This window comes from Geotrypetes seraphini, chromosome 16 (assembly GCF_902459505.1).
Source record: "Geotrypetes seraphini chromosome 16, aGeoSer1.1, whole genome shotgun sequence".
NCBI lineage: Eukaryota > Metazoa > Chordata > Amphibia > Gymnophiona > Dermophiidae > Geotrypetes > Geotrypetes seraphini.
The window spans coordinates 45,849,209-45,871,919 of record NC_047099.1 but is presented as its reverse complement, the minus strand read 5'-3'; the positions used below and the strand labels follow the sequence as shown (position 1 = coordinate 45,871,919).

At 46.0% G+C, this 22,711-nt stretch overlaps 1 protein-coding gene across 3 annotated transcripts in view; it reads right to left on the bottom strand.

Annotated features, from left to right (window-relative positions):
- LOC117350819 (calcium-binding mitochondrial carrier protein SCaMC-3-like) overlaps positions 1 to 22,644 on the bottom strand; it is a 41,819-nt gene extending 19,175 nt beyond the window's left edge. The window contains exons 1-4 of one of the 3 annotated variants that reach the window (XM_033925456.1): positions 22,055 to 22,644; positions 4,197 to 4,323; positions 3,991 to 4,078; positions 2,895 to 3,006 (exon numbers count right to left, since the gene is read on the bottom strand). In XM_033925456.1, coding sequence (XP_033781347.1) covers positions 2,895 to 3,006; positions 3,991 to 4,078; positions 4,197 to 4,323; positions 22,055 to 22,162 — 435 coding nt within the window. In that variant the 5' untranslated portion in view covers positions 22,163 to 22,644. Of the gene's footprint in view, positions 1 to 2,894; positions 3,007 to 3,990; positions 4,079 to 4,196; positions 4,324 to 11,542; positions 12,329 to 22,054 lie in introns of those variants that run through there. The other 2 variants (XM_033925455.1, XM_033925457.1) reach the window with 2 other exon arrangements.
- Positions 22,645 to 22,711: the final 67 nt, after the last annotated feature.

Genomic DNA, 22,711 nt, shown 5'->3' with positions numbered 1-22,711 from the left:
AGGTCTAATTGGCTCCTCAGGGGTGGAGCTGTTAGTGAACAGAAAGGCATAAATGGTCTGATTGGCTCCTCAGGGGTGGAGGTATTATTGAGCAGAAAGGAAGTAAAGGTCTAATTTGCTCCTCAGGGGTGGAGGTATTATTGAGCAGAAAGGAAGAAAAGGTCTGATTGGCTCCTCAGGGGTGGAGCTACCATTGAGCAGAAAGAAAGTAAAGGTCTGACTGGCTCCTCAGGGGTGGAGCCACCATTGAGCAGAAAGTCAAACAAAGAAAAATCAGAACCATGGTCCAACCCCTGCGGCATACCCCAAGGATCACCTTTATCTCCCACACTCTTCAACCTCTACATTGCATCCCTCGGTACCTGTCTAGACAAATTAGGCCTAACCTCCTATAGTTATGCAGGCGACATCACCATTCTCCTTCCTTTTGATCAACCAGCGCCCTCCATGACAGACACACTACACAGAACACTAGAAACAGTAGCAACATGGATGAAAGAGCACAAACTGAATCCTGACAAAACAAAATTAATCCGCCTCAAAAATAACAAAACCCCAACCATAACAAACCTAGTAATAAACTCAATCACATACCCCATTCAACCCACTCTAAAACTTCTAGGAAAGATGATAGACAGAGGCTGTACCATGCAGCCACAAATCAACAAAACAATACAGAAATCATTTGCAAGTTCAAAAATTCTTCGACAGAAAACAATTCCAGCTCCCTAGTCCTGGGTCTTCTAGACTACTGCAACATCCTCTGTCTCCCCTGCCTTGCAACCATGATAAAACAACTACAAACAGTACAAAACACAGCTCTGAGACTTATCTACTCACTGAGGAAACATGACAACATCACAGCGGCTTACCTCGATTCACACTGGCTCCCAATACAAGCAAGAATACTATTCAAATTCTACTGTCTACTATTTAAGACCATAAACGGAGACTGCCCAGCCTACTTGAACAACTGACTAATCCAAATAACCACAACCAGACATAGGAGAACCCACGCACCATCCAATCAGAAACGTCAAACGAAAAAGAATGTACGATGGCCTCCTGGCCACTCAAGCAGCAAGACTAGACTACCAATTCTCCAATTTACTGATCACGACCACAGACTACAAAACCTTCAGAAAAGAAATAAAAACCCTGCTATTCAAGAAATCCTTAAAGACAAACTAACACAGTAAGAATAATCTCATTCCCCAATAGCAACCTGCTCCACTCCATAATACCACGGGAAATGTCCAGATAACTCCTTATGTAATCCGCCTTGAACCGCAAGGTAATGGCGGAATAGAAATCACTAAAGTAATGTAATGAAAAGGTCTGATTGGCTCATGGGCAGAGGTACCACTGAGCGAGCCAAGCAGAAAATCTAGTTTGCTCATTCATTCCTGCTGCTATCCAGTCTTCTACTGGCTCTGGCCACTGCCACCATAGAGCTATTGAACCCAATGGGCAAAATTCCTTTTATCTCTGAGCTCGACTCTTTTTGCATGGCGCCAGTGGTCAGAGCAGCAGGAATGAAGAAGCCATTCCACCTTTGAAGCTAATTTAGAAATGTTAGAGAAGTGAGGAAGTGGGACAATTCTGAAAGCAAGGCAAGGAAACTGATACTCCACAATTTCTACACCCCACCCTGAGTGGACTTCTGAAGAAATCTGTCCACATTACCTTGGGAGAGATGGTTTTATAGGGACCCATTTAATCCTAGCTATGTCGCTGCAGCTCCTACATTTACCTGACCAATGAGTTCTTCCAGACCCTGTTTTGATGCTCCTGCACCTCCTTCTCTCCTACCCAGGGAGGGAGAGAGGAGTAGAGTATGAGATGGGAAGAGGAGGGGAGAGGAAGGAGAAGAAAGAAAGGTTGCAGATGGAGCAGGCAGGGAGGGAGGAGAAGAGGATGGAGTAGGGAGAACCAGAATTTCTGATTGTTACATGTACTTGAAGGGTGTCCTTAGAGGAAGGTCAAATCCTTCCTTAAGCTGCATCTGAGCAGTTTTACTGGGTTATAACCAGTACACCAAATAAGCAGGCAGGAAGGAGTAGCCTGGAGGTCACAACAGTGGGCTGAGGTCCAGGGAATCCAGGGTTCGAGTCCTGCTAATACTCCTTGTGAAATCACATCACCCTCTGCTGCTTTAGGCACCAACTAGATTATAAAACCTTTTAGGGACAAGGAAATTTCTATCATACCTGGCCATAACTCTGAAAAGGCATGAGAGAACGATTAGCTTCTTACCTCGATGAGTTTCTTTCTTGTAGATGTTTCTACTGGTTTTGAGCACTAGGGTTTTGCATCTGAACCAAACAGCCTGTGCTCAAGCTCCTGAAATCAGGGATCCAAGCAGCTAAGCAGAGGATGGCCCCAAGCTAAAAAAATATAAAAGCAGGCTGGCTAGCTAGGTGTCCCCGAGGGCTAATCCTGCTAGCAGCAGACTTCCAAAGCACGAGTCTGTGTCTTCTCCCAGACAGAGGTCCCAACAAGTGGGGAACCTCTGAGCACCGAGCCTCCAACCAAACTTAGAAAAAAAACCTGAAAATAATAAAACCACAGAGCAAAGCAGAAACACTTCTGAGAAACTTGCTTGCAGAAAAAAAGCTGAGGGGGAAGGATCAGCTCCCTAGGAAGGAGGCGGAGTTCAATAGATGATTGGCAGCATTCTACAAGCAACTTGAGGTTTCAGATGCATAATCCTAGCATTCAGGATCAGTAGACCAACATTTAAAAACCTGACAGCAAAGGCTGCAAACTTCTGTGAGACAGAGGGATAGGAATCAGATAGATCCTACCACTTACCTTGGAGTGTTCAGAAGGACAGAGAGATCCAGTCACAAACCGTGGAGTGTTCACAGGGACAGAGAGATCCCATTACTTACCGTGGAATGCTTCCAGTAATGGATCACCTCTTCCACGTTCTCCAATGGGTTCAGCAGGAAATGATCTCTCCACTCATGCCAGTCTATGGTCATAGTGTCATCTTTATCTATGCTACAAGAACAGAGACAGGACTTAGTGCTGCTTCTCTTGCCATTATATTCTTCCCACCTCTGTCTGTCACTGAGCTGCTTTCAGTATCTGCCTGTCTTTCATGGCATGCTTGTGTCTCTCCTGCAATATGCTCCCACCAATTGGGTTCTAGATGGTTGTTCTGCCTTTTACGAGTGCCTTATTTTGATGGCATTCCACATTGTGCTGCATCTCTTTCACACTGACTGTACCCTATCTTTCTGTTATAGCTTACTCACATTGATGGATTTCTAGACTGCCCCCCTGTCTCCTACATGTCACACCAATAGTGGTTTCAGGCTACACCCTGCCTCCTGCATGTCATGCCAATGGTGGTTCTAGACTGCATCCTGTCTCCCATGTGTCATGCTGACAGTACCAGACTGTGCTGTCTCACGTGTGTCATGCCAAAGGTAGCTCTAGACTGTGCCCTGTCTCCTGTGCATCATATCGATGGAGGTACTAGACTGTTTCCTGACTCACATAAGTTACATCATTGGTAGCTGTAGACCAGGGTTGTCCAGCGTTGATCTTTGAGGGCTGCAATCCAGTCAGGTTTTCAGGATTTCCCCAATGAATTTGCATGCACTGCTTCTATTGTATGTAAATAGATCTCATGCATATTTATTGGGGAAATCCTGAAAACCCAACCTGGCGAGGGACAAGGTTGGACACCCCAGCTCTAGACAGTCTTGTCTTTGATGTGCCACACCAACAGTGGTTCCACACATCACACTGTGGTCAATTCCAGATTATTCTGTCTCATTCATCACATTGATGGTGGTTCTAGACTGTATCCTGTCTATTGCACATCATGCCAACACTGGTTCTAGATCACATCCTGTCTTTCACACCTCATGCAGATTGTGGTTCCAGACTGCACTGTTTCCCATGCATTGCATTGATGGTGGTTCTAGACTGTGCCTTAAACTGATGGGAACTTCAGACTGATCTCTTCTCTCTCACCTCTGCAGGATTTTCTCTGCTTGCTGCAGTGAGATATAGACCCCTAGGCTGTGGAAGGTTTGCTGAATCTCAGATACATCAATATGTCCTGAAGAAGAAACAAGAAGGAGACCGGTGTCAGCAAGAAGCCCAAGGGTGAATGTGGGAGAGCAGGAGAGATTGGGCTTGAGTTGTGTCTCACCACGCTGGAGGACAACAGTTCTTACCATCATTGTTTTTGTCCAGGCTGTGGAACATAAGTAGCAATTTACTCTCTCGCTCCTTCAGGTACCTTGTAAACTCCTCAAAATCCAGACCCCCATCCTGGTTTATGTCTCCTCCCTTCAAGATCTCCTGCCAAAGATTTAAAAAACAGACATGAGAGAGTAGCACCTCCGTACCTCCAAATGGCAGGTGGAATTTTATGTAGACAAATGCAACGTAATACACTTTGGGAAGTATAACCCAGATGATAACTGTATGAAGCAAGGTTCTACATTGGAAGTCACCACTGAAGAAAAGGACAGGACGTAGAAATCTTCTGCCCACTTGTGGTGGTGGCCCAAAGAAAGGAAAGAGAATGTCAGGAGTTATTAGGGAAGGAAGATAGAATATCATCATGCCTCTGTATAGTGGAATGAGAACAAGGACAGCAAAGTGCATGTAACATGATAAAGGAGGAAGGTTGACGCTCGAATGAGGAAAGGCTTAAGAGGATGGAGCTCCTCAGCTTGGCTGAAGGGAGATTATATGATAATGGATAATTGCAAATTGTTTAGTCTTTTAAAATTACAAAGACTAGAGCCGACTGTAGGTGCTGCATTCTCCTATCACACCCCAGGAGCACATTTCCACTGCTGCCCCCACCCTTCACTGACCTTCCTCACTCGCATAGATGCCCTCAGACCTGCATGAGCCTGTTCCACACACACACTGCATAGTCTCAGAGTGTGCTCATTATGTGAGGGTTGGGCACTGCAGGATATAGCGTGATGACCCTTCAACATCTACTCCTTCAGAGCTTGAGGATACACAATGTTTACCTCCTTAGCTTGGTATTGAACCAATTCCAGCAGACAGATGCTGGTCGTCATTTTAAATCGTTACAATTAGCAAGATCAGCTCTTTACTGAGAAAGTTGTCCTAATCTTATTGTGTATTAGACAATTTGCCCTGTGTATTTGATGGTGGATCCATCTCTTCAGATAACTGAATGGCTTACATCAATTCTAACCCATTTTTCAAGCTGGTCGATTTCCATCTCCATTAGGAAAAATCTTAACTCCTGTTGTGCATCTTTAGGACACAAACCTCCCTTCAAATTACAGATCAGTTTATCGTTTATTAAACTTGATATGCCGCCTTAGTTGCAGCACAATTCAAAGCGGTTTACAAAAAAATATATCGAAAAATAGAAATTGAATGCCATTAAGAATAGGACAGAATGCTACATTCGTACAAAAGAAGATAAAAAGCATTCAAAGATTGACCCTGCAAAGAGGAAGGCGCTCTTCATTACTTTTAGTACTGGCTGTGGCGGTAACAGCTCTGACGTTTATAGGAATCCTATGAGTGTTGGAGCTGTTACCACTGTGGCCTTTGCTATAAACCGCGCTACAGTTTTGTGAAAGGGGGGTAAATTAGCAGAATCATATGTAGCTGAATCATGATCAGATGTCTTAACAAAATATGATTGTCTACGTTTTCAACAGTTTGATTTTAGACCCTATCACTCTACTGATTCAGTTTTACTAGCTCTGGTTTTTGAGATTAATAATAATAATAATAATAATTTTATTCTTATATACCGCCATACCCAGCGAGTTCTAGGCGGTTTACATTAAATTAGATTAGGATCCGCTTAGACTTGTAGATTTACAACAAATTTATAGGATTTACAACAACTGTAGCCAAAACTTGGCAGATGAAAAGGGAAATTTACAACAAGTTTAGCCAACTTCGTAGATGAAGAGGGCAGAATTACAACAAATTAATCGGATTTACAACAGATTTGGTCAGACTTGAAGGAAGTGGGAAGGAGAAGCAGGGGGAGATAGGAGCTATCGTGAAGGAGAAGAGTCGGGTAGGAGGCCTTGAGATTATCTGAAGGGTCAGTTAAGGGTTTTGTTAAGTCACCGCTTAAAGTAAATGATCTTACAGCGGCATTTGATATAATGGATTATAATGTTTTATTGCACTTCCAGAGAGTGTGATAGGACAGCGTATGGTATTGGGGTTCAAGAGGGGCTTAGATGATTTCCTGAAGGAAAAGGGGATAGAAGGGGATAGAGGAATTACTATATAGGTCCTGGACCTGATGGGCCGCCGCGTGAGCAGACTGCTGGGCATGATGGACCTCTGGTCTGACCCAACAGAGGCACTGTTTATGTTCCTATGTTCTTAAGGTTATCATACAATGCGCTGTTTTGGATAAAATAATTTCTCGCTCTCAGATACTACAGTATGAACTTAAAATGGGTTCCCAAATTTCAGCAACTTGAATCCCACCATGTCCCACTGTCCCCTATTATATTTGACATTTGCATTACATCTTTTTGTGATAAGGTCACCCAATAACATCTTAACCTCCCTCCCTCCCAATAAACGTACAACAGTGGACAAATTAGGAGTACAGGATAAAAAAGGAAAATCAAATAGCATGTAATCTATGATGCAAAAGAGCCCAAACCTTATTAAAATATTGAATCGCCAAACAAATTCCAGCCCACTAGGTAGAAAAGTAAAGAGCTGTGCTATCTTTCTGTTCTAGTATAACAGGTTAAATGGCTGAACCCATAAGAATATCAAACAATTTGACCTCACATTATCGAACTAAGGGCTCCTTTTATAAAGCCATGTTAGGCTTTGTAATTACATTAGTGATTTTTATTCCGCCATTACCTTGCGGTTCAAGCAGATTACAAAAGAGGATTTCTGGACATGTCCAGAGGTGTTACAGAGTAGAGCGGGTTGCTTCAGAGGATTGAAATGTTTCATACGGTGTTAGTTAGTCTTCATGGATTTCTTGAATAGCAGGGTTTTTATTTCTTTTCTGAAAGTTTTGTAGTCTGGGGTCGCGATTAGTAGATTGGAGAGTTGGTGGTCTAGTTTTGCTGCCTGTGTAGCTCGAAGGCCATCGTACAGTTTTTTCCTTTTGATGTCTCTGATTGGAGGGTATGTGAATTGTGTCTGGGTTCTCTTGTGTCTGGTTGTGGTAGTTTGAGTTAGGCAATTGTTCAAGAAGGCTGGGCTGTCACCATTTATGGATTTAAATAGTATTCTTGCTTGAATTGGGAGTCAGTGTGAGTCGAGGTATGCCTCGGTGATGTGGTCGTGTTTTCTTAGTGAATAGATTAGTCTCAGGGCTGTGTTTTGTACTGTTATCACCAGCCAAGGCAGTACTAGACATGGGGGAAGCCACTGCTTGCCCTGGATGAGTAGCATGGAATATTGCTACTCCTTGGGTTTTGACCTGGATGGGCCACCGTGAGGACGGGCTGCTGGGCTTGATGGACCCTGTAAGGCTAGTCTTATGTTCTTAGCTTCGACACTCATAGAATTCCTATGAGTGTCAGAGCTAGTGCCACTAATGCTAGCGATAAAAAAACCTAACACAGCTTCATAAAAGGGAGGGCGGGGGTAAGTGAGGCATTTCATATGTCAGCTCTGATCATTTTTTTAAATTTTGGGACAAAATTGTTTTCTCATGCCGATGATATATTTTTATTGGTATATCTCAGCATTCGATCTTGCATAAAACATTTGGAATTATTATGTTCATGGTTTTAAACTGAACAGGAACAAAACAAAGTTACTTTGGCTGGACAGGACTGGACTTGATATCCCTGAGGGAATATGCTTTTCTGGTGGCGGATAAGGTAGCTAAGATGTCTGGTTTTTACTTAGAGAACACGCTGTCTCTGAATCAATATATAGATATGATAATTAAAGCCACTTTTTACAAATTACAATTACATTGCCTCAGGAGACTTCATTCATTGTTCGAAGAAAAACATTTTTCTGTCTTAGCCGAAGCTTATATATCGTAATGGTTTTCATTACCTTCTTTCCAATAAGTTGATTCTAAGATTGCAGACTCTTCAAAATATGGCCACTAAGATGATTTTTACATTACATTATTTATTTATAGATTGGTAATAGGCCCTAGAAGGAGTTAAATGCGATTTACAATTTAGAAGTGCCTGGGATTACATTATTTCATTAGGGTTCATGATATAGGTATCTTGATTTGTGTTCGTGTAGGTACTTGGAACCTGGGTTGGCCACTGTTGAAACAGGATGCTGGGCTTGATGGACCTTTCTTATGTTTTTAGGATTATGACATATGGTTTGGAGAGAAGATTGGCTGTTTCTGGTGTTGTAGTCTTGATATTATGGGTTCTGGTATGGATGTCGCTTTCCCCGTTTGTAGGGAGCTTGGTCATCTATCAAGATAGGAGAGGTGATTTGTGTCTTGTTTGGTTTCTGGTGGTCGTAGCCTGTTGTTTGGGGGGTGGGGGAAGGTGTTTTCCAAATAGATATATAGATTTGTAGGCCTTTACAAAAGTTTTGGTACAAGGAGGAGATGTTCCTTAATTGTGCTGGTAAAGAATTCCACCATTTTGCTGCCAGGTATGGGAAGGTTGTAAATGAAGAGTTTTAGATTTGATTCCTCTAGGCTAAAGAGATTGGATCATGTCACACCTAGTTTGGTGAGACTTCATTGGCTCCCAATCAAGGCCCATATTATTTTCACATTATCATGTTGGGTAAATAAGACATTTGCAGGAATTTGCCCTGAATACTGATTTTCTTTATTTTCATTCCCTCTATCTCGGCAGGCTGGAGAATCTTGTTTAGTTTATTTTCCATCATTTGCTAAGGTTCAATATAAAAAAATCTATTACCTTATCTTTTTTTTGTCAATCAGTTACAGCTTGAACTAGGGTGGATATCTTCTTATTTGCTATTCCATAAGGAGCTGAAGCCTTACGAGTGTAGAAAGTTTTTTCTTTAAAGTTTTACCACATTATTTCAGGATATATATTGCATTTTTTATGTTATCTGCTTTGAACCTGGTTCTCAGCGAATTGGTGGACTATAAGTATCAATACCATTACTTTCACATCTGAGCAAGTGGGGAATAAGGAGCTCCCTCAGATTGTTGGGGGAATGTCTGTACCAGGATCACTTTCTCAGCACTGTATTTTGTGCATCTCATGATAGGAATGATGTTTACTCATAAGCCAGGGAATACCTGGATAAGATCTTGGTCTCTCAGATGCACTGCTGGGGGGGGGGGGGGGTCTAGAACAATTAATCACAGCTGTTTAATTGCGGTCAGTTTTTTGTGGCTGTTTCAGTGCTGAACCATCCCATGAAATATCCTGCAATGAAACAAACAAATAGGTTGTCCTCCCCTCCCAGATCGTGTTGATTCAGCATTTTTTTTTGGGGGGGGCAATGCTCCGCAACACCTCCCCCCAATTCTTTCCACCCCACTGAATCATGTCGATCTCTGCCAGTTTCTTGAAGCTAAGAGAGTAACCGGGCAGTAGTTCTGCCATAGTGGGAGAGAAGAAGACCTCCAAAAAAGATGTCCCGGGAGTCAATGACAGACATTAGAGCAATTGCAGTTCCACTCCACCGTAAGTTACAAATCTGGCACGCTCCTGGCGGTGCATCTCCTACCACATCATTCTCGCGCCAGATCAACTTCACCAATTAGAGGGTTTACATGCAACAGATCCTTTCTTGAACCTGTGGCATGCTTCAGAAGGGTCTAGGACAATTCATCATGGTCCGCAATGAATCATCCCATTTTTATGCCGGAGCTCTCCGTAATACTTACACTACGCCCGAGGGGACCTCTGGAGTTCACAGGGTGCCTTGAGAGCAGGCAACGTAGTGGAAGGAGCTAGAAGTTCCTTCTAATTAAACTGGTGGCTCCCAGTATAACGGGGATCATTTATCTTTCTGCCACATTTTCCTGGTCTCCAATTGTATTTTTATTAATGTTTGAGGATCGTCTCTATCCTCGTACGGATTCAGATAAGTTTATTGCATGTCCCATAAAGTCTCCAGTTTGGTTGTGAATAATAATAGCTTTATTTATATCCCGTCATACCTTTTCAGTTCAAGACGGTGCATGACAAGAGGCGTTGTAAGGAGAACAGTGAGGTAACATCAGTTAGATTTGGGAAGGAGAAGAAGTCAGTTATGTGGCGGGGTGGTAAAGGGTGGGAGGAGGGATGCAGCTCTGAAACCCGTTCTGGGCTCCTGGGGAGGATGGTCTATGAACTCAAAGAAATCTCCACAGGGTAGAAGGAGATCATTCACAGGATTTTCTTGCAGGTAATGTGCTGTAAGCTCACAGGGGTGGGAAGAGCGTGCAGCCAGCACAGGGGAGGGAGTGCAGACACTCTGCCAAGATTATACAAAAACAGCGTGTGGGCTGAGCTAATTATAAGCACTGACAGAGCACAGGAGAGAACAGCAGCGCCCCGAAGGCCTCTTTCTTCACCAGCCTGGCTACATGTCTCTCTCCGAGTGTGACTGTCACATGGGCTGCTGTGTGTATACCTGCAGTGTGCCTGCCCAACCTGCTCCCCACTCCCCAGATCTGAATGTCTGCCCCCATCAGAGATCTTGTCAGTGTTACCATACCTGCCCCCCGATCTCAGTTAAGGATGTGTCTCCCTCCCCACCCCCCCAAAATTGGGTCTTAGTTAAGGATATGTCTATCCTCCTACTACTACTATTATTTATTCATTTATTTATTTATTTATAGGAGACAGTCCCTGCTTGAGTGAGCTTACAGTCTAAACAATCAAGAGAGACAGGGTGCCAGGGAAGGGGTAACAGTTAGAGGAGATGGTTAAACTGCTGGCTAGGGTGGTGAGCAGAGGGCAGAGATCCTGGTCAGTGTTACGCATGACCCCCTCTCCCAGTCCCACTTCCACAACGTACCCCACACGATGCATTTAGAAGCGTGGTAATCATACCTAAGAAACATGTCTCGGTCTCCTCCTCCTTTTTGGGCTTCACACTGAAACACAAGTCATATCCTGCACCCACCCTCATCCCATTAGTTCAGAGTAGACGGACCATATCTTGAACATCAGTTTACAATCCTCCCATCACACTCTTTGAATGCTGATATGTCGCAGACCTCTCACTTTGGGCTCAGTCCCACACAAAATTGTGGCACCCTTATTAATGCTGGCAGGGATCCCCAAAGCCCACCAGCTGACGTGGCCTAGAGTACTGTTGTACCCACTGCAGCCAGGGGCACTCTCTATAGGTTGTTGCTGCACCAGCTCACCCCTCTCCTGCAAATGCTCGGTGTTTGCATATGCACAGGAGAGAGGAAAGCCAGCTTAGCGTCAGTGGCCCATAGAGAGTTCTGCTGGCTGCAGTGAGTTCCCCCAGGAGCACGCGGGGCTTGGGATCCCTGCCAGCTCAGGTATCTATTTGAATTTGGAGTCACCAGGGGGAGGGAGAGCAAAATAGGTGTGTGCCCATCCAAATCCCGAGTTTATACACAGGTTCATGCCTGTGCTGGTACACAGACCTCTCACCTGCTCGGCGTTGATACCCAGGTTCATGCCCATTGCTGCCAGCCCCTCACGTAGCTCATTGATGTCCACATGTCCATCCTTGTTGGCGTCCAGCTGCTCAAACAGGCTGGCCCAGCGCTTCTGGCGCTCGGAGTCCCTGAACTCCTGACCCATGGCACCTGGATTTGACATCTTCGCCAGATGCACTAGGCTGTCTGCAGGAAGCAGGGCACCCTCATTGCTGCTGCGTGCCGGGGCTCAATCTTCCTGCTGGACCCTGAGGGCCACCACCAGGCCAGGGTTTCTGCTGTTATGCTGCTGCTGTTGCTGGTGTCCTGGTCTCTCTGAGGAATCCCTCCTCTGTGCAATGGCAAAAGCAGAGGCAGGAGAGGGAAATGCAGCTAGGAAGCTGTTTCACGCGCTCGCCCTCCTTTAAACTGTGCTGTCAGCAGAGCCACTCTTCACTTCTGGGGAAAGGAAAACAGAGGTGCCGGCCCAGGGGACATCAGTGGGCCAAAAGCTACGGTCTAAGCCAGTAGAGACCGACGTGTGTCTGCAGGAGCATTTCTTAGGGTTTCTGTCGATTAAAGGACACTGGGCATTTGGCTTGCCTTGAGTTGTCTTCCATCTCCGCATTCTCTGCTTGTGTGTGACACCTCAGCTCCAGCTGATGACTAAGCTCTGACACTCTCACTTCGCTTTCTGCACTGAAGCCTGCAGTTCCCCCAAACCCTTCTTCTCACTGCACATTCCTTTCTCCCTCCCACTTCACTTTCTGCAGCTGAAGCTTACAAGAACCCAAGACTCAAGGACTGGCTTCCTGCAGTGCAAATCCTGTGCCTGCCTCCAGGGTGGGACTAAACTCTCCCAGCTGTTCTTGCAAGGAGGAAGTGAAAGGAAGGAATAGTGGCCTCTCACTCCACCACCAGGCTCTCCGAGAAGTAGCACTGACTACAGAAAGCAAGTAATGGAAACACTGCGATATGCCCTGAAATCCCAGTACACCTGGAAGAAAAAGAGCAAGCAGGATTGGGCACCTCCCCTCTGCCGCACATGAAGGACACGGACAGACCCTTGCCAGTTACAGACTACAAAGAGAAAGAGGCAGACAAAAGCTGAACTGGAAGGCCAGAGAAGCCAGACTTTGCACCCAGGGCAATATCAGAGAAATAAGAACATAAGAATTTGCCTCCGCTGGGTCAGACCAAAGGTCCATCGCACCCAGCAGTCCGCAACCGCGGCGGTCCATCAGGTCCATGACCTGTCAGGTTATCATGATTTAGCCCTATAGCCCCCTTGTTTTTATCAATACTCTTTCCATGCTGATATCTACCCCTATTTGTATCCCTCAATCCTCCTATCCTTCAGGAATCCATCCAATCCCTGAGCCACAAGCAAGGAGAGAAGGGAGAGAAAACTCAAAGACTTCTCAGCAAAGAACAAACAGGGAAAGCTCTGAATAACCATAAGGAAAGAGGAGAAATAGAAATGCATTTCATCCTATACTGAGCAAAATGAAGAGAGAAAATCAAAAACTCCCCAGCAAAGAACGAATGGCAAAAAAATTGATGGAACCCTAGGCAAATAGGAGAAATAGAAACAGCAGTGTTCATAAATTAGAGCCCTTGCGACCTTGGACAAGTCAGCTACCCTCCATGGCCTCCAATACAAAACTGAGACCACCAGGGACAGAACATGTGCAGCGCTGTGTATGTCTCGGAGCGCTATAGACATGATTAGTCCAGGTAGTCCCTGGATTAAGAACGAGTTACATATTTGAAGCTGTTCTTAAGTCAGATTTGTATGTAACTCTGAACTTGTAGATTTTAAGATTCTGCTCCCAGCTGACAAAAGGGCCAAATGTCCTAAACATGCACAACCACACACTGTCCTTAATGTGGACATGCATCAATCCTGAATCTGTAGGAGTCTAAACATAGAAACATAGAAGATGATGGCAGATAAGGGCCATAGGTTCCAGAGTCCACAGGTCGGCCCACCCCTAGGAAGCGCAGAGTTGTGGTCATCGGGGATTCACTGCTAAGGGGCACCGAGGGACCAATTTGTAGACCAGATCTGCAATCAAGAGAGGTCTGCTGCTTGCCGGGGGCCAAGATCCGGGATGTAACTGCTAGCCTGGGCAGACTCATCAAGCCCCAAGATCACTTCCCTATGATTCTCATCCACGTCGAAACCAACGACACTGCCAGGGGCACCCCGGAAAGCATACCCGAAGACTTCAGAGCCCTAGGAGAGAAGCTGAGGCGGATGGATGCGCAGGTGGTCTTCTCCTCGATCCTCCCAGTGAGGGGCAAGGGCAGTGCCAGGGAGGATCGAGTCCAGAGGGTGAACGACTGGCTGCAGGAATGGTGCTAGGAGATGAACTTTGGGTTCCTGCACCACGGAGAGGCACTGCAAGGACTGCTTGGACCAGACGGGTTACACCTGACCAAGAGGGGGAAGAACGTCCTTGGACACCGTCTAGCCCGCCTACTACACAGGGCTTTAAACTAGGTAAGTTGGGGGAGGGTACAGGCTACCAATACTATTTTGAGACTGAACTAAGTAAACACTACATTGGGTCACATTACAATTCTGGGTCTAAGGGGAGTACACATAGCAATTCTGGGTCTAGAGGGAGTACACACTGTAATTCTGGGACCAGCGAGAGTGCACACGCTGCAAATTGCACTAAAGGAGCTCAAGTAGCCCAAACGGGAATACCCCCACAGGGTACACACATTACCAAGTCTCTGATAGGAGCACACTGTAGTTATGGGGAGTCCGGGATAGGTACACGCTGTAGCTCTGGGTCTAGGGAGTGTAAGAGACACTAATACTAATGGTGGCCTAGTTGATATAGAGGGATTGTCCCCACTGAGATACAACAAGCACACAACATGGAGGGCTATGTACGTCAACGCCCACAGTCTGGGAAACAAGATCCTAGACTTGGAAACAGAAATGAGGAATGCCGACCTGGATGTGGTGGCGATATCTGAGACCTGGCTCACAGACTCCCACGGGTGGGACATGGTCATTCCAGGTTACAACTTGCTTCGTCGGGACAGGGAGGGCAAAATGGGAGGTGGAGTAGCATTATATACTAAAGATGACATTAAGATCACCAGAATCACAGATGTACAGTACACTGGGGAATCCCTTTGGGTAAATTTGGCCAGAGGGAAGGACAAATGCCTGTATCTTGGCGTAGTGTACAGACCCCCAAAACATCAAGAAGACCTAGATTTGGAATTAATCGGAGATATAGAGAATATCACCTTGCGGGGGGCACAGTATTGGTAGGTGACTTCAACATGCCCGATGTGGATTGGGTCACGCTTTCCTCTGCTTCCGGCAGCAGCAGGAAGCTATTAAACTCTTTGAATGGAGCAGGACTCAGGCAACTGGTATTTGAGCCAACAAGGGATCAGGCAATTTTGGACCTGGTACTTACCAATGGAGAAAGTATCGCAGAGGTCTCGGTGGGTGAAACTTTGGCCTCCAGTGACCACAATATGATATGGTTCAATCTCAGGAAAGGTTTCACGAAATCTACCACACTGACCAAGGTTGTCAAGTTCAAGGACACAAACTTCCAGGACATGGGAGACTTCGTTCACCAGGCGCTACAAACCCAAGCAGACACCGACAGCGTGGAAGAAATGTGGTCAACTTTGAAAACCACCATACAGGAAGCAACAAACCACTATGTTAAATCAGTAAGCAAACGGAGTAGGAACAACAAGCCACAGTGGTTCTCTATGGAGATCTCGGACCTCATCAAAGAGAAGAAAAAAGCATTCATCTCTTACAAACAATCAGGGACACAGGACTCCATAGTAGATTATCTGACCAAATCAAGAGCCGTCAAAGCGGCAGTTAGAGAGGCCAAATTCCGCATGAAGGAGTCTCTAGCAAAGAACATCCAGAAGGGAGATAAATCCTTCTTCAGGTATATTAATGACAGGAAAAAGAACTCGGGTGGGATAGTACGACTCAGAAAACCAGACGGAGACCATGTAGAGACGGACTCGGAAAAGGCCCAACTGTTAAATGAATACTTCTGTTCAGTCTTCACCCGCGAGGCGCCGGGAATCGGCCCTCAACCACAGACAAGGATTAAATCAGTAGACCCGTTTAGTAATTTCAAATTTACACTCAGCAGCGTCTACTGCGAGCTGTCAAAAATCAAGGTCAACAAGACAATGGGGCCTGACAACCTACACCCTAGGGTACTCAGGGAGTTGGGTGATGTCTTGGCGGAACCACTATCCGCGCTCTTCAGTCTCTCCCTTAGTACAGGTAACGTCCCGATGGACTGGAAGATGGCTAACGTCATTCCACTACACAAGAAAGGCTCCAGGATGGAGATGGCAAACTACAGACCAGTGAGTCTCACTTCAATAGTGAGCACACTAATGGAAACCCTAATCAAACGCCAATTGGATAGGATCATGGACGAGGAGAATCTGCGGGATCCCCGCCAACATGGATTTACTAAGGGGAGATCCTGCCAATCCAACCTGATTGGCTTCTTTGACTGGGTGACGAGGAAGCTGGATGTTGGTGAGTCCCTGGACATCGTCTACCTGGATTTCAGCAAAGCATTTGATAGCGTGCCACACCGCAGGTTGCTGAACAAGATGAGTTCTTTAGGTTTGGGCGACACATTAACCAAATGGGTTGGGAACTGGCTTGGAGGTAGGCTTTAGAGGGTGATGGTGAATGGCACCTCCTCCAAGATGTCGGAGGTGATAAGTGGAGTGCCACAGGGCTCCGTCCTGGGCCCGATCTTGTTCAACATCTATATAAGAGACCTGACAGAAGGGCTCCGAGGTAGAATAACATTGTTCGCCGATGATGCCAAACTGAGCAATGTAGTGAGCAAAAGCACAACAGACAAAAAAGCAATGACAGACAATATGGTACATGACTTACTTCTGCTGGAGCACTGGTCTAGGTCCTGGCAACTTGGTTTCAATGCCAAAAAAATGCAAAGTCATGCACCTGGGAAGCCAAAATCCATGCAAGATCTACACCCTAAATGGCGAGATCCTGACTAGAACTGAAGCAGAAAGAGACTTGGGGGTGATTGTCAGGGAAGATATGTAGTCTGCAAACCAAGTGGAGCAAGCTTCATCCAAAGCAAGGCAAATCATAGGTTGCATGCGCAGGAGTTTCGTCAGCCGTAAACCTGAAGTCATTATGCCACTGTATAGATCCATGGTGAGACCGCACCTGGAGAACTGTGTGCAATTCTGGAGGCCGCATTACCGCAAGGATGTGCTGAGACTGGAATCGGTTCAGAGGATGGCCACCAGGATGGTCTTGGGACTCAGGGAGCTCCCATACGAGGAGCGGTTGGGGAATTTGCAGCTCTACTCACTCGAGGAGCGTCGAGAGAGGGGAGATATGATCGAGACATTCAAATATCTCACGGGCCGCATCAAGGTGGAAGAAGACATCTTCTTCTTCAAGGGTCCCGCGGCAACAAGGGGGCATTCGTGGAAAATCAGGGGCGGGAAACTGCACAGTGGCACTAGGAAGTTCTTCTTCACTGAAAGGGTGGTTGATCGCTGGAATAGTCTTCCACTTCAGGTTATTGAGGCCACCAGTGTGGCGGATTTTAAGGCCAGATGGGATAGACATGTGGGATCTATCCGCAAAGATAGATAGGGAGGATCACTGGAGTGGGCAGACTTGATGGGCCGTGGCCCTTATCTGCCGTCTATTTCTATATTTCTATGTTTCTATGTTTCTATCAGGTCTGCCCACTCTACTGACCCACCCCCAAGTCTACTATCCTAGGGATCTCACTCCTGGTGACAGGTTCCCTTGGCTTAACCCTCTAAGGGATCCCACATGGGCATCCCATTTGCTCTTAAATTCTTGCACGCTGTTTGCCTCGATCACCTGCCCGGGAGCTCGTTCCAAGGATCAAACACTCTCTCGGTGAAGAAATATTTCCTGGTGTTGCCATGAAATTTCCCGCCCTTGAGTTTGAGCGGATGCCCTCTTGTGGCTGAGGGTCCTTTGAGATAAGAGAATCTCTTCTTCCATCTTGATATGGCCGTTAATATACTTAAACGTCTCGATCATGTCTCCTCTCTCCCTACGTTCCTCGAGTGAGTACAGCCACAGATTTGCATGCCTGGCACCTTCATTATATGCAGATCTCTCTCATGTATATTCATTAGGGCTATCCTGAAAACCCGACTGGCCTGGTGGTCCTCCAGGAGAGGGTTGGGAACCACTGGTCTAGGTTCTTAAGTAGGAGTCGTACTTAAGTTGGGCGTCTGTAACTCGGGGACTGCCTGTAGTAGTGGTGGAATGCATTTCCTCTTGTACTGCGCATTATCCAAAGCTGAGAAAGCAAAAGAAAGCGTGAGCAGATAACCCCTGTCATCTTGGAGAAATGGCTGCCTTAATAGCAAATCAATGAGATCAGCCACCAAGTGAAAAATGTGGACTGGAGATCAGGAATCGTCCTTTGGAAGTTGGCTTTAATGGTACAATTTCTGTTTCATAAACAATCCCCATCCTCTTTGGGGGTAATTTCACAAGCAAGAAGCAAACAGTAAGATAGTAATTGATGGCAAATAAAGACCAGTTTGGATTGCCTCGAGTTGCAGCAATCACTCTGTATAGGTTACATCTCTGTATTCCTTTGTTTAACTGCTGGCATTTCTTTAAGACTATTAAAAGCTCACTTTTTCTCTATAGCTTTCAGTTTACAGTCAGGTTGAGGGAATTACTGGGGGGGTCATTTTGATCTGCTTCATTTGATTGCCCTGTTTTTGAGCAATTGATCTTGATTTGCGTGATGTCTGCCTGTCACTTTTATGGAGTTCAGTTTCCTTCTTTTTATTATGACTTTTTTTTGAACATTGCTTTGACCTGTCTTCTCAGAAATAAACATAAACAGAGAAGATTTGTTTGTTGAATGATTTCTAAAGCACAAACAAGTGTTTCAGGAGAACAGAGGCATCCAAAGGGGAAGAGGAGGGTTGGAAGAATCTGACTCCAAGAGGAAAATATAGCATCGTTTTTCGACAAATGAAATTTCAGCCTGTTAATTTATGAGCTGTTCATCAACAGTATCTGGCTTTGAGAAAAGTCCAGAGATGAAATCAGAATCAATAGGGATAAAGAGTTTTATATCACCAGAGAGCCACTGGGGCAAGAAAAATCGGAAAAAGAATAAGATCCAATATTAAACCCTACAAGACGGTGCATGTGAGTCAGAATATGAATTATTCCACCATATGAAGATCAGACAGGCGGTCCAGGGAATAGAATAATCGACAGGACTAAAGGCAGGAGAGAGATGTAGTGTGAACAAAAGCACATCACAGTTTCTGTCCAGATCAATCCTGATCTAGTCGGTTGAGCGTTCTGTGCAGTAATGTGGGCAGAAGCAAGTCTGTTTGTCTTTTGAGGCCAACTAACCTTGATCATAAATGGAAGCGTGGAAATAGGGCAGTAGTGCAGGGTCTTCTAGATGAGGGTGAATGATAGCAAATTTCCACCCAGGCAGGAAAAATGCCTAATTGGAGACTAGATAGAGAAAGAGCTATACAGTGCAGATGAGGAAGAAGAGAGTCAATGAATTTCTTGAGCAAATGAGTCAGCAGGAGAAATAGGTTTGACTTGAGAAGCAGCCTTCATGAGATCCAAAGTACGAGAATGGGGGGGGGGGGGCAATTAAGAACATAAGCATCGCCTCCGCTGAGTCAGACCATAGGTCCATCATGCCCAGCAGTCCACTCCCGCAGCGGCCCCCAGGTCAATGACCTGTAAGTGATCCTAAAGCATTTGTACTGTATAGTACCCCTCTAATTGTACCCTTCAATCCACTTCTCCTTCAGAAATTTGTCCAGTCCCATTTTGAAACCCAAAATCGTGCTCTGCTTTACGACCTCCTCCGGAAGTGCATTCCAGGTGTCCACCACCCTCTGAGTGAAGAAGAACTTCTTGGCATTTGTTCTGAATCTGTCTCTCTTAAATTTTTCAAATGTCCTCTAAATGTGGAAGTCAGGCCAGGAATTTCAGAAGAATGAGAAGATAAACAGAAGGAAGAAGTTTGAGCTGCGGAGCATAGAAAAGCAGGTCTAAGGACAAAGCTTTAACGTCCAAGGTGGAGGCCGATAAGGATGGAGTTATAGGAGCTACCACCTGTTGTGTGTTGATTTCTTTAAGGTGTAGCCATCGCTCCACGCTGTGTGTGCCCTTGTTAGGAAGTTGCACCTTCTGTGCTTTTGTTTGGGTTGTAACTGTTGGTCTGTGCAGGTTACACCCATCGAGGCCTTTGTTTAAGGTAGTAACTGTCACTCTGAGAGGGGGGCTTACTGGGAAAAGTCCCCTGCGTGAGGCTCTCCCACTCTTAGGGCGAGCCCTATGCGACCCGATCCACTTACCTGTGTACCGATCCAATCCCGATCCGTGCATGCAAATGAAGGGAATCGGCATGCAAAGCAGGAAGGACTCGATTCACTAAAATAAAAAAGCAACACTGACTGGGCTGGCCAATCCAAAATAAGCGACTGCTGAGGTCTTTTCCGACTGCCCTGCCTTCTGCCGCCCTGCTCTCGCCCCAAGTCTCTCCTGCCACCCCGACTCCTGCCCTTCCCCGCACTGCGAGCCCGTGGTTTTAATCCGTGGGTTAAAAGCAGGTTAAAACCACAGGCTCGCTGGGCTAGTAAAAGTTTTTTTAAAAAGTTGGAGCTCTTAGACGCATGCGTCGGGGTCACACACTAGCGATCTGTGTGGTACGAGGGGGGCGTTCCTCCGATCACCCTCATTTTAATTTTTTCTGTGAATTGGTCGGGCATGCACGGATCGGCCACGGAAATGAGGTTAGTGAATCTAGCCCTTAGTCGCATCATCAGTTTTGGCAAGGGAGGGTGGCCTCTGAGCCTCCCTTGCCTAGACAATGGCTTTGCTTTTCCCTGAGCTGGAGCTAATATCGGAAGATACACATTTGCTTTCCCCTGTGGTCATGATCCGAGCACTTTGTTCCTTCCTCCTTGAGCCTCCACCCCACACTCTTCCCTTTCTGTCTCTTTAGAAAGAGATTATGGATGAACACGAGCATCAAACTCTGTTTTTGGAACCTCCTACGCTGCTTTTAAATAGACAGTTGGTCAGAACAACAAGCCCCTGCCTGAAATGAGTAAACACTCATGGATCATCCCTGTCAGGCAAGTGTAAAACATGGCAACTGTACAGGGTTCCAGACCCCATCAGCCAGAATCTGCAAGAACATAAGAATAGCCTTACAGGGTCATCTAGCCAATTCATGTCACAAGTACCTGCCCAAACCCAAGGAGTAGCAACATTCCATGCTACCGATCCGGGGCAAGCAGTGGCTTCCCCTATGTCTGTCTCAATAGCAGACTATGGACATTTCCTCCAAGTCCTCTGGCAAAGCATTCCTCTTTTCCTCTTAGAAAGAATTGTATTTTTTTTTAATGAAGGGGCATGTTGCAGGCAGAGAATGAGGATGGAAGATGTTTTGTGGTTAATGTGCTGCAAATACTATGAAATTAATGCACAATTAACATAGAAGCACTTACTGCCTCCTACAAAGGAAGCACTAACCCCTAAATTCTGTGTAGGGCGACTTAAATTGTGCACACAACTTAATTGTTTAACAACTTGATAGGTTAGTTTTGCTGCGCAAATCTGAAAAGGGTCAGAGAGGAGCACGGGCAGATCGTGGGCATAGACCAGACAAGGGCAACTCTGGTCCTTGAGGGCCGGAATCCATTCAGGTTTTCAGGATTTTCCCAATGAATATGCATTGAAAGCATGCAAATAGATCTCATGTATATTCATTGAGGAAATCCTGAAAACCCAATTGGATTCCGGCCCTTGAGGACTGGAGTTGCCCATGTATGGAATAGATCCACGTTTCAAGATACACCTGGTTTGCGCACAACTTAGGCAAGTCATTTAGGTGTTGATTTCCTTGGCCTAAATGGGTGTGACTAGTTATGACACACCCTGGCACCTAGCGCTTTATAATATCACCCCAAACACAGTTCTTGTTGGTGCCAAATTTTCAAGTGCTGTATACAGAGTATGTCCCTAAGTGCCACCATGCTAACTCTAAGGCAGTGGTTCCCAACCCTGTCCTGGAGGACCACCAGGCCAGTTGGATTTTCAGGATAGCCCTAATGAATATGCATGGAGCAGATTTGCATGTCTGGAACCTCCATTATATGCAGAGCTCTCTCATGCATATTCATTAGGGCTATCCTGAAAACCCGACTGGCCTGGTGGTCCTCCAGGAGAGGGTTGGGAACCACTGGTCTAAGGGATTATTGCACACTAATGGAACTTGAACATGGGAAATGTGTAAAAAAAAATGCTGGATACACCCCTAACAGTTGCAGCTACTTTAAGATGTACTAAGGGCAAATTTTAGTCTTTTAATTTAGTAAAAGGGCCCCTAAGTAGCCAAAGTCAGGATTTCATCCATGCCTGAAACGTGACATAAAAATCCAAAAGGTCTCTTGTACCTCAGTTCTAAATCCAATGAAAAGGATCATTTCCAAAAAGAGAAGTCCAGAGGCCATTGTTGAGAAGGCTTGGAGAAATCCACTGCTTATTCCTAGGCTAAGCAGCATAAGATCTGTTTTGCTACTTGGGATTTGGGACCAGGGTTGGCCACTGTGGGAATCAGGATCCTGGGCTCGATGGACTTTTGCTCTGGCCCAGTTTAGCAACTCTTATGTTGTTATGAAATGACTGAGAATCTAAAGATCACCGTCTGGATGCAGAAAAGAAGTTGCTCTTTCAAAGAGAAGCGCAATGCAAACTGGAAAGCTCGGCTTCTTCTTTCCTGGGGGGTCCCTGAGAGTAGACGAGTCCAAGGAAGGCAGCGAAGGCCATTGTGCCGTCACTCTGCGCCCTCTGGTGGCCGCGGCGCTCCTCGCAGCCTTCCTCCGGGGCGCGGGCAGGTGTGCGCTGACGCCGGCAGGTGCGTCCTGCGGAGAGGAAGTGACGCCGACAGGTGGGCGGAAGAGACGCCGGGATTGCGGAAGTGGCGGCTCAGGTGGCCAGCGAGAGCGAGAGGCGCTGCGCTATCCGGGACGAGGTGGAGCCAGGCGGAAGGGCAGGTAACGTAAGGACCCCCCAGGAGAGGATAAAAGAGAGGTCGGGGGCAGGGGGGGGAA